Source organism: Fulmarus glacialis, unplaced genomic scaffold, assembly GCF_000690835.1.
Source record: "Fulmarus glacialis isolate BGI_N327 unplaced genomic scaffold, ASM69083v1 scaffold8256, whole genome shotgun sequence".
NCBI classification, from domain to species: Eukaryota; Metazoa; Chordata; class Aves; order Procellariiformes; family Procellariidae; genus Fulmarus; species Fulmarus glacialis.
This window is the reverse complement of record NW_009218684.1, coordinates 3,707-16,704: the sequence shown is the minus strand read 5'-3', so window position 1 is coordinate 16,704 and position 12,998 is coordinate 3,707. Positions and strand designations below refer to the sequence as shown.

Genomic DNA, 12,998 nt, shown 5'->3' with positions numbered 1-12,998 from the left:
TTTAGATGCACTCAGGTGACCTTCTTTCTTGCTATTGTTAAACATATACTCAAATAAAGGTAAAATTTAACCAACATTTAATCTGTTCAAAGTCTTTGAAACTGTTCCTCCTCACATTTCCCAGTTCTGAAGTTTAAGTCACATATTGATAAGACCCCTTCCACTCATTTCCTTCAATCTCATTTGTACAGCTGGAAATATAAAATGCATAATTGCTATCCTGTACTGAATATAAATAAAGTCCACAGCACGTTGTAAGAAGTCACACAAATACATTGAAAAATTTAGGAGCTACCAACTTGCATAAGTATATCTTACGTTACTGTCTAGCTGCTGAGTGCTCAACCATCAAGACATGACTATTGGCTTCAGACTGGATTCTTTAAAGCAAAATGTTTGATCTGTATTTAGAGACAGATTTCCACTGGCCTATGCCTATGACTGTTCATCTATTCTCTACTAAAATTTTAAAAAGAACAAAAAAAACTCCACACAAAACCACACCCACACCACAAACTAAAAACTATTAAAAAGACAAAACTTCAAGCATTTCCAAATCTCGTATTAAAAATACACGATTCTTCTCATGCATTATTGCAGTGCTGTTAAACCAAAAGTATATTTTTCAGTGTTTCCTTAATCTTTTTTTTCCTACACTACTTCTGCCAAGGGGTTTATAAACAACAGCAAATACTGATCATAGTATTAAAAGGTGAATTCTAGTGGTTCTAACTGGGAAGTGCAGAAAGAAATGTCCCTGTCATTGTGTCTCTGGGACTGGAAAACTTGTTCTCAAAACAACAAGACTAAGATTTCTTAGCACTGGAGTAAGAGTTTGAACCAGGAGGCTACAAAGTCTTACTACACATAAACCTGAATATTGACTCTAGTGAGGAAGAGGAGTATGGACCAGTTATTACTATCTTTGGAGAATATTACAGACAAATAATGTGATTTTTAGAACTACGGGAAATCCCTGCTCTCATTTGCTAGAAAGTACTGGTTATCTATAGCAATGAAATTTGCTATACAATTAGTAAAGAACAATTAAAAAAGCCTATTGCTTTAGAAACGCGAGTAATGTAAAATACCATTTTTTAAAATATTAAGCATATTTTGTGTGCATTTATGCATTAGAAATAACACATGCTTTACCTAAATAGCATCATATTTACTTTTACACAGCCGAATTGGGTAAATTTGTCTTTGCCTCATTTTGAGTCATGTTAAAAATCATGATTTTCAAAATTCATCTGAGTTCATATGTTATTAGAGAAACTGGACGAAGCTAAAAAAAAAAAAAAATCAGAGAGGGACACAAATAAACTGAAAGAAGTAAATAGAAGAAATTAAAAATACCACACACATAAACACACAGAGTCTTAACTGTGGCACCTAATTGTGTAAGTACCCAGATGATCCCTCTTGAGTATGGAACAAGAATCCTCTCTAGCCTGAAGGACTTGAATCTAACTGTTCTTGGAGCACTTGTTACACGTACAATGTATGGTTTGCTAAATGGAAACAAGCACAGGAAGCTAATTTGTTCTGTAAACAGTCAGGCCCCAAGAGAGAAGCTGCCTATTGAAACACTTACAAGATACTTGAGCTTTCTCATCCTTCTGAATAAACACACGCATGCCACTTAAATAGTTCAACTAGTCCAACTATCACACAGTTGTGCTACATCCCGCGAGCGTAACTGTAGGAGGTGATGCAGGAAGTGCTGAAGTTGTCCGTAACGCATGCAGACTGAAAATCTTACGCTCTTATACTCACTGGATCTTTTAGGATGCACCCTAACAGCCCAGCTTAGGCATCTATTAAATCTAGTTGCAAGGTTTTTCATAAAAAGCCCCCTTAGAAGAAAGGTGTGCAGTAAGTTAATTTGGAAAAAAAAACAAAACTCAAAACCCAAGAAAACCCAACATCCTCCTCCAAACCCAGCTCTCCCCACCCCCCCAAAAAAAACCTCCCACCGACACGCAAAGATGTGGATAGAGCAGACTGCACAGCAGCTTTGGAAGTGCTGAAAAATATAGGTCAGCCTACTGCAGAGTTCATGCCACAAACAAGCCTGGTCTCATCTTAACATCTTACTGCACGTTGGCAGAGCCAGTGATTGTGTCCCATTCCTAGCTTGAAAGAGCAAAGGGAAATTGAGCACAAAAATCACACTGTTCGCAGTAGCTGGCACACCCCCTGTTCTCCAAACAGTAAGGTTCATTTGGCTTCTGCTCCTCACAACAGAAATCACAACAGAAATAAGGCATCCCAAGTCCTCAGAGCTCTTGGGCATCATCAACACTATCTATGAGCCCAAATAAATTTGTGTCTTCGTATTAGACAGAAGGAGGAAGAAAGCAACATGTGGACAAATAGAGCCGAGTGTGTGCTATCAGAGGGAAATACCTGAAAGCACCTCTCGGCCACCGGGCTGACTTTGGCACTCCTTGGCATTGCCGTGGCATCTGTACTTGCTATGAAGGAGAAAGGGCAACTGAACAGCTCGGTAAAGGGTTCATGTTCTGCTAGCAACTGGAAGAACATACCTGAATTCTCTGTGACCTACTGATATTCTGGATTTACTGGCTTCTTGAAGATGGGGCAGAGTGGCCTCCTTGCAATGTTCTCTTCCAGGAGGACAAGAAGACATCACCCGAGTCAGACCGCTTTCTCAGCCTGGCTTTCCCCTGAAACCTGCAAAGGCATCAGCTTCTATAAAACACCTCAGGAGAGCAGAGATGAGGACACACACTCTGTTCTAGCTAGATACAGCCTGGGGAACCGGGTCCCATACAGAGACTTCACTAAATAAAAAATTGGGAAAAAAATCAGCAATTTGCACAGCATTCTGTAACAGGGAGTTTAACTGCATCATTTTTAGGGGAGGCAGAATAATTTTGGGGTGGAGGATGTTCCTCTACTGGCAACAGGTTACCAGCTCCAGCTCTACCCACACACTCCAGCACTACAAGAGATCTATAAACCTTTACATGGAAAAACCTCAGGCAATAACTGCATAGTTCCATTTCAAACAACTGTGTAAGATAAGAGAGGGGGAAGGGGAACACTGTAGTTAAAGGAATGGTAGAATTCAAGGCAATATAAAGCATCCTCTTGAGCAGCTGCATTGCATGTAGGTACAATTCCTTGTTAATAAAGAGAAAAAAAGAGATTTGTGAAGGAGCTGTATGTCTAATTGCCAAAGTGAAGAGACTCAGAACTTCTACAGAAACTGATAGGCATTTTTAATAGCAAGTGTACCTAAAAATTGTTTACACAACAGCATATAATAATTTCAGTTAAAGAACTAGATAAAATTGGCAATGCTCATTAGTTAAATTTGAATGCAGACTGATTCAATTTGATCTGGCATTACAAGAGATAATGGAAGCACTAATGTTCAATCTACATAAAAATTGCTTCTGGCCAAACTTTCATTTGTTTCCTTTAAAATACATCTAACATCAAAGAGAACAGCTAAATCTGATGACACAGCAGGACTTTATTTTTTATTACAGTAAACTGCCTTAACCTTCATAAATACTTTAAATTAAAGAAGTTGCTGTCTTGGTTGGCACCTATTTTAACAATTTTTCATTTAAATTTTGTCATCCTCTTCCTGTGAATCATATCTATTCTTTGGCTCTTCAGAATTTCTCATCGCTATTTCCCTTCTTCCACGTCAGCTACAAAGACTTACAGGCAACTCCATCCATTTGCAGATGAGTGCAACCATCCTGACTCTATTAACGCCACCTTCTATGAAGCACAGCTTCCTCAGTTCCAGAAACAAGTATAATGCTGTTGTGTCATTCTTGCAGAATAATTCAAGAATGCACTATTTATCTCACACTTCTTCAAGCTTCTGTGCTTCTTGCTTCTTACTTGCGTCAAAATTGGAATTGTCTATGAACACCACTCATTCACAGGTCACTTTCTTCATTAAACCATGATGAGTTTTTCCTATCATCAGAGTTTCATTAGCCTTGTCACAAAAGACAACTTTCTGCCCTCGTTCCTTGTGTGAAACATTTATCCTGTATCTTTTCACCCAGTTGGGTCTCTGAGTTCAGACCAACATGGTCCTGCGCAGTAAGGACAGCACAGCCTATGCAATAGAGGGACACTGGCTGAGAGGAGCTTCCTGCTCCTTCAGTCTTCAGGGAGGGTACTGATGAGGTCTGTACAAACTAGACAGGAGAAGCAACTCTGTCCTGAACATTGCAGGACATGTTCCAAGACTTCAGTTTCCCTTTGTTCACTTTTTCCTCCATCCTCATATTTAATACCATTGCTTACCTGTCAAAGTATTTTTGATGTAGTTTGTAAAGCAGCATTATGTTTAGATAATAAAAAATAAAACCAGAATAGAAAATAAACCACAATAAAAGACAATAAAAGAGGCAGCACTCCCCCTCCCTCCTACCCTGTAAAAAAACCCACAACCACTCAAGAATTTAAACTCATTTACAACTTTGGCCCATATTGCTTGGATTATCTTTATTGAATGCTGTACATACTTAGAATACAAAAAACATCATGTTTTTTCTATTGAATTTCTTCTCTTTATATTTCTGCCAGCAGTACTTTGATTATACTGACCCGTATTCAATAGCACCTTAGAAATGGTGGAATTTCAAGTTAAAAAAGAGGAAAAACTGGTGATTGTCAAAATCAGGAAAATACTAAGAATGTACATTAAATCTTCTGAAATGCACACAAAAAATACTAAAAGTGAGATTTCATTATTCAGTATCAGTTGAGACACTTGCTAATGTACTTCTTACAATTAAGTACTTAGATGGAGTGTTCTACTGCCAACTACAAAAATATGAAAACCATGATACTAATGGCTCGTGCAGTTACTCATAGCAGTTGAGAGGCAATTTACTAGAACAAGACTGATTAGGTACCTAAGAAAAATTGTTATCTAATTATTCACAAAAGATATGTCAAGTATAATTAGTACAAAACATCAAAATTTTTCAACCTTATATTGAATCTATAAATATATTGTAAAAAACCCCCAAAACCAAACAGAAAATCACATATTACCAGGCAAGGGATCCCTGTGCATAGAATCCCATGTAAACAAAGCTGATGACAATAAAATGTCTCCATAGTATAAACTGAATGTTAATTCCAAAAGGAAAAATAACTAAAATTCACACCTTCTTATATTTTCCAACATACAGCTTTTAAACTATTTCCATTCTCAGTTTAGCTGGTTAGCTCTACTCATCCTTTGACTGGAAATGTGGCACAATCTCTTCCACTTCAATTGCAATATCCTTTCAGTTCTTGCCTTGAGAAAACAAGACTCAGGATGTTCCCCTTAACAAGAATAGCTCATATGTATTACTTACGCACTTCATCTCCACAAGGTTAGAAGCGGGAAGGTTCTTACTGGAAGCAGGAAGCATTGCTGCTGTAAACTGAAAGCTACTTGGTTTGTTTTGAACATCAAGCACCAAGATAGCTAGTTTCATTTTTCAAACGATGTCCCTGATTCTTTCCATTCTGTACTAAATGAAAATCTTCGCATCAAAGCAAAAACAAAAAATTTTTGCATCTTGCACAGTTGTGTTCATGGCTAGAGAGCATTTAGCCATCACCCTTAGCACAAAATACAATTTCAAAATATTATATTCCTATTATTTCTTCACTGCTATTAATATTAATTTCAACTAATTTGAATAGATCTTAATATAATTTCCTTACAAAATTGGAAGCAACATACTTAAGATGCAAATCAAGACTTAAGGATTGTAATAACTCTTATTAAAAACAAAATTAAATGCAAGTTCATTTGCAAAAACATGCATAAATGTACATAAATACACATGAAAACATCATGAATACAACAATGAAATATAATTCACAGCTTAATGAGTGTCAAACATCTAGCAAAATTTTGTTTCCAGCTCAAAAAAATGAATTATCTTTGCAGTGTTCAGCACATTAATCACAACTTCTGTAATACATAAAGAATACCAAGATTATCAACAGTCACATACACTTTGAAATTAGGGGATACGTGTATTGACTTGAGGTTTGTTCCGTTTGTGTAGAAGGTTTGTAAGGATTCTCCAGTAGTTACATTCCACCACTATAAAAAATAACAACACACTTTCAGTTAGTTGATGGAAGCTTAGAATAAATTCTATGAACAGGTTTAGCATGGCAAGCCCAGTTGACAGTTTTCCCCAAAGAGGTAGAATTAAAAATAAAAATACAAGCAATCTTAAGTAGAAAATGTTTAGGACCAGTTACTAGAGATACAAGACTTTCAGATGAAAAGAAACTTCAAAAAGACTGAAGCTGTTCAATTTCAGGAAAGCATACAAAATAATAAATTCAGGTACTGCTCCTTATCCTACCACATGCAATGAATAGACGTTAACTGTAACATGTCCAAAATTTAAAAGATTATGTATTTTTATATAACCAAATGTATACATGAAACACATTGCCAGACAATATAATTGAAACCATAGCTGGATTTAAAAACTTAGGACTCACAAGAGGATCAATCATGTACACCGTTGAAACCATTTGCAGTTGTGTTAGCAGGACAGATTTTTTTTCAGTGAAGTTAGAACTTTGGTTTTGTTTTTGTTTTTAGAATACACAGTAAGCACTAATAACAAAGATACAAAGAAACCTTTGACCATCAGTTTACTCCATTACTGTAGACTGAAATTTCACATTTCTCAGAAAAACTGTAGACCAATGCAAAATTGAACCAAATGCAACCCAGCACAAAGCTGTTACTTGATTGTTCCAATAAGAAGTCTATGCTCTATTCTTGCAACATTTGAATGCAGTAGCAAAATATCGAAACAGATTACTTTCAGCTTTGATCATCTATAAAAGCAGGTGGTATTACTACTTTTTAGCTTACTCATCTCATGAAATATGTAACATTACAGTTGTGTGCATAATACAGATTTGCAACTACACAACTATAATGTTCTGATTAAAAACACCTTTCCTAAAATGTCTGTTATTTGATGGAGATCCGGGGCGGGGGGGGGAAGGAAAAAAGGGATCTTAATTAGCTCTTGAACCTTTGTTGGTGGATAAATGATCCACCACTGGTATGGGGTGCTGGGGTACCAGTGGGTACCACTCACACAGCAAGTTCAACAGCACATAGCTGGATGCACCTCATCTATGAATAAGATGACTCATTGGTTTAAAGGTATCTTCCATGTAACTCTACAATCCAACTCAGTCCAGTTTTTAGAGGTCCAAACTTCTGAAATGTTTTAGACTTTCACTGACTAGTATCTCCCTGCAAAAAGGGTGCGTGTGTGTGTGCTTCCATGTACATCATACACATCCATCTGTAGATCTTGAAAGAAAAGTAGAAATACAATACTTTGAGAAGACATGGTGATTGAATCTGGTCCCAATAACTGGAAAAAGGAAAATGCCACACCCATTTTCACAAGGGGCAAAGAAGATGCCGGGAACTACAGGCCAGTAATCTTCACTCCGGTGTCTGGGATTATTATGGAACAAGTTTTCTGGAAGCCATTTCAAGTCATGTTAAGCGTAAGAAGGTGACCATGAACAACTAGCACAGATTTACCAAAGGTAAATCATGCTGAACCACCCAATTGACTTCTATTGACAATAATGGTGGCTCTGCAAACAGCATGGCAAGAGCAGTGGATGTGATTAACCTTGACTTTAGCCAAGCCTTCAACATGGTCTCCCGTAGTGTCCCTATAGTCAAACTGGAGAGGTAAAGACTGGATGGGTGGAATACAAGGTAGGTGACAAACTGGGTGGACTGCTAGATTCAAAAAGTAGGTCAGCAGTTCAGTCACTGTGTGTTGAGCCCCACCCTTGTACAAGAAAGACACTGACAAACTGGAGCAAGTCCAGCACATGGTCATTGAGATGGCTGGACACCTAGAACAGATGCCATAGAGGAGAGACAGAGCACTGAATTTGTTTAGCCTGAAGAGAAGGTGGCTAACTTCTGCCTTCAACTACCAAAAAGAGGGTTACAGATGACAGAGTCAGACTCTCCTCTCAGGGCCTAGAGGCACCCCTGTTGGAGTGGGGGACAAAACCTGATGGGGCAAGGCCCTAAGCAACTTCACCTAACTCTGCAAACTACTTCTAGCAAGGGGCTGGACTAGATGAGTTCCAGAAGTCCCTAACATCCTAAACCATTCTATGACTCTAAGAAGCATCACAACACCATACTGTGTAACCACAAGACAAAATGGGAAGGAAGCTAGAAACAGGATGCATGTCTTGTTCTTTAATATGAAATGAACGTCAGAAGATATTTTCAATGCTAAATTAGAAAATTCAATGGTCTTTGTTAACTGGTTACTAACTGACTTCAAAGAATTAGTCTGGTAGCATGTCCAACAGCTAAACACTGACCAACAATCAACTAACCTCCAGCACTCTGAGAGATGAGAACTCCACAACCTGTCATTTCACATACACACACAGTTTCTACTAACAGGTATTAGCTATCGCATGAGGAAAACAAAAAAACAAAAACTCACTCATGAGAAATTTACAATTATGAAGAACCAATTCACAGACTGAAAGAAAGACCACCTCTTCCCCCTCCCAAAAACATATGCCCAGTAGATGTCTGAACCAATGAAAGACTGATGAAAAGACTGATTTCCTCAGTTTCAACATGCCCTCTTCCAAAGATTACTTATAGAATGTTTTTCAAGGCAGAAAATTATCACTTGCCATTCCTTCTGAATTTCTATTCATGCAAAAATTTAAAACTCAGTATCTTTAAAAAAAATAAAAGCCTAACATAGAGCATTTTTCTGCTCATTATAAAGAACACAATTGCTGCTGAAATTGAGTGGATATTAAGGCAGACAAAAATCACTGGGATCTTTAATATTAAAGATGTTAATGAAGGACATTGCTAATAAAAATCTGAAGCTAATAAAAACGGAATATATGGACTTTAAAAACAAACTCCAAGTCTAAAGTCTGAATTCTTAAGAGACCTTTTCAGGGGGCTTTCAGATTTGAGAAGAAAAGAAGTGAAAAGTACTAGACAGGCATGAAAATGGAGCAGCTTGGTGTTAAGTAAAATGTTTCAGGTTTGTTTCTTTGAATTAGTCTGCATTTTCCTTTAGAATTATCAGAGTATTGCCATTTAATTAGGTATGTTAAGATATTTTATTATTTCAAGGCTTACCTTAAGATAGCCTCCAGATGACACAAGCATTTTACTGTCAGGAGAAAATGAGAGGTCTGTTACCCAACCACCATGTGTTGGCTCTCCTTCGTCCACAGTAACTGGGGAGCAGAAGTGAAGTAATGCACCTGTTAAAATGTCCCAAATCTAAAAGAGAGAGAAGATTCTGTATATAAGTAAACTTAATGGGGGAAAAAATCTCCTATAAGGAAAGCTGAAAGGTATTTTTCTGTATTACAGAAAAAAAACCCTTGTAAATAAGCATTCTACTCAAAGTGACAGAATAATCCAAAAAATGAATTCTCCTCTTGGAACTGTATCATATATGGAGGATTTAATCACATGTGCAATTCACAGTAGAATTATTAGTAAATCATGTGAATCAGTTCCTCAGCATTCATGGAACATAAATCTATCAATTTGGTTACAAACTACTGTCTCACGTGGCAAACTTTGCTATTTTCAACTCCCTGATGTTCACCACAATGCTAACGAATTAGACATGCAGAACACAAACTCTGAGAACTCTCTGTCTGTGAACTGACTATCAATTGAATTATAAAATAAACAGCAAGGTTAAAACAGTACCCTTATTTCTCCTTTGTCATCTCCAGTGGCCAACAATTTGTTATTAGGAGAGAAAGTACAGCACCGCACACAGGCTTCATGACCTGTCAGCTCATGAAGAACAGATGAACTTTCAAAGCTCCATATCTAAATGGAAAACGTTACAGAAGAGGGAAAAAGGTAAGTTCAAAAACAATTATGACTTCTTTCTAAAAAGGCACTAGTATTCAAAAGTACTAAGACTTTTTGTATATATGCATATATGTGTTTGCATTTATGTATGTATTATACTGTATTCTGTTTTTCTTATCTGAACAAGAACGCATTTGCTACAAATTACTGAACCAACTGCAAGTACATTTTTTTCCTTGGAATATACTCCTTAATGGAACTGATTCATTTAAAAGAAAGTTTAAAGCTGTTCATAGAAAAAGAGTTCATCAATCAAGTTAAAGCTGTATTTTAAAAATCTAATGGGACACTTTAAATATCTAATGGGGCAACCTCACAATATTAAACAGTTCACCTCTTTTTGCACCTTGCTTCTGAACAGGAATACCAGAAATTATGGACAGCACTTTCATTGGAACTTCCAGAAATTTTTCTTAACTTAGGTTTCCAAATTAAGAATGTTAGGCTATTAACAAACCAATATAGAGAACTAAACAAAGTGTTCTGCAGAAACTTGTGCATTTTATTTTTACAGAAGTCACCAGGACAGCCTCAAGTTATATCCAAGATCAATTGTGAATTACTGTAACAGCTTTAGAAACATGTTCACAGGTACAGGAAATTTAATACTAGAAATAAAACAGGATAACTTAAATATCACTAGTTACCTCGTAATAAAAAATATAGCATACACTTCAGGACAAATAAAGCATCATTTTTATCTTTGTACAGAAAGCAACCAACCTTTGCAGTTTTGTCAGCAGAAGTAGATGAAAATTTACTACCATCAGGTGAAATAGCACAGGAAAGAACAGCACCTCCATGGCAAGCAAAATCTTTTTCTGTGTTTCCAGTAGTGATATTCCAAACCTACCAAATATACAGGAAAAACAGGTTACTTTTGTAACACTGTAAAAAGGTTAAAAAACCTGCATTTTATACGACAAGATATATACGAGATAAAACTCAGCTACATGGTTCTAATATAGCCAACATTTTGCTATACTTACTGGTATAGTTAAAATACAACAAGAGTGTAAATCTTACTAGAAATAGAAAATGCAAAATTGTGTCTTAAAAGTCAGCTTACACTTTAGGATGAATTCAATAAAATGTGCGTCAACACAAAGTGCAGGAAATACTAAATGTTGGAAAAGACAGTGAAATGTATTTTATGCAATTTGTCAATACACAGCCTTTTATTTACCTTAACGGTTCCATCAAATGACCAAGAAAAAAGTTTTGAATTTTCCAGAAGTCTAAAATCCTTGATTGCTTCCTTGTGCCCTCTTAGAAACACACATTCGCTCAACTGCCAATTCCATACCTAATCACAAAGATGGAATACATTTAAAAAAAAAAATTTTAATGGCAAACATAAGTTAAGAATAATGAACTAACTGATTAATTTTTAAGTCACAGGAATAATAAAAAGTTCTTATGGAGGTGGCAACTAACTAAAAGGTTAGCTATTGAAGATATCCATAATAGAGATGCTGAAGATTGAGGATGCCATAGTATTTAATAGTCAACCTATGAGAGAGTTCCCTATAATACATACATAATCTGATTTTCAAAGTGAATTTGATGCTTAAAATTCACTGGTAATTTAAAAAGAAAAAGCAAAACAGTAATTTTCTAGGCACCCCAGAAGTTTTGGGTTTTAAATCGTTGATTATTGCAACAAATAGACTTCCGTCATCTGGCAGACCTCGTATTTTCCATGCTTAAATTAACTTTCTTTTATATTTTTAAAGTGTATTTTTAATGAAATGCCATTTTTGTTTGCATTTTTATAACAAAATAACACTTCTATTTTTAATTCAATTATTCACTGAAAACTGAAGAAATGTAATTTTATTTTACAGAAGCTACTAATCATCAATTTAAACGACAATGATTTAATAGTTTTCAAACTAATAGCTTTTCGGCATCAAAGAACAAACAGAAAGCAGAGGTGTTTAGATGACAATCCTGGAGGCTTAACTGAGGCACTATCCGCTAGAGGGAGCTGAGGACCCAGAAGAAAAAGTACCCACGGTAGATCTGAAAGAAGGATCCAAAAGCCGATAAACTAGTGAGCTGTCTGTACTGCTTAATTGACCACAGTGATGGCGCTCAGGCTAGCTTCAGACCCACAAGTTCAATGCAGAGTTAGAGCAAAACAAACACCAAAGTACGATGTAGCATAGGTTACGTGTATACCAGCAAGTAGGTAGAACACTGAAGTTGGAACAGATTCGGTGAGCAAAAGTGCTGAGGACTAGCACCCACATGTGTTTTGGAGGTTTTACTTCAAACCAGCTCAAGTTTGGTTGTGTGGACCGAATGCTTATTAGCAGCTGGAGGATGTCCTCTAGTTTAGGAATCCTGTCAGCATGCCTGCAACTGCTCTGCAGTGCAAACTAAAGCACAGTAAGCATAAACAACCAGGATATTCACTTCAAAATCGCACCCCTGAGGTGAGCTAAAGGGTTAATATAGACACACCAGAATGCTTCTCCGGAGCCAATCTACCTTGCTGAGAGGCAGAGCTTATTAATTTGAGACTACACTAGTGCAGCCATTCTATTTCTAGCTAGTATCTGTATTCAGCACTGTACTGCGCTAGGTGGACACACCAGCCCGCTCAGAGACAGGTCTTTTTACCTCATTCCTTCAGACAGTGTAAGCAAGCCCACTGACAGACCTACCGTATATAGCCAGTTCTGGGTCGCATCCCAAACCCTTTACTTACGTGAAGAAATGTTGAGTTATCTTGTTTGAAAATTAATGTTCCTTTCACCCATCTTAAAGGAATTGGTGCCTTTCTATGAACCACAGTATTAAAAATAGAAATTGTGTAATATTCATTATCACATAAGGTATAAACAGAGGCTCCAGTTTCTACAGTCCCTTGCCCCGAGATGGAGCAATACAGAATACAGTAGTAATTTACTGAGTTCACATTGTAAGTTACAACATAATCTTTTTAAGTATCTTCCAAACCTGTATAACTGAATCATGAGTGCTTGAAATGAGAGTCTGACAATCAGAGGTAAATCGACAATGC

At 36.7% G+C, this 12,998-nt stretch overlaps 1 protein-coding gene across 1 annotated transcript in view; it reads right to left on the bottom strand.

Moving 5' to 3' along the window:
- Nucleotides 1–5,971: 5,971 nt before the first annotated feature.
- The window catches only part of LOC104078462 (apoptotic protease-activating factor 1-like), a gene marked incomplete at its 5' end in the record, with an annotated part of 10,180 nt that continues 3,153 nt past the window's right edge, over nt 5,972–12,998 (bottom strand). Inside the window, 5 exons of the mRNA XM_009580109.1 lie at nt 5,972–6,115; nt 9,209–9,355; nt 9,797–9,922; nt 10,691–10,816; nt 11,154–11,273. Coding sequence (XP_009578404.1) covers nt 5,972–6,115; nt 9,209–9,355; nt 9,797–9,922; nt 10,691–10,816; nt 11,154–11,273 — 663 coding nt within the window. The remainder of the gene's footprint in view (nt 6,116–9,208; nt 9,356–9,796; nt 9,923–10,690; nt 10,817–11,153; nt 11,274–12,998) is intronic.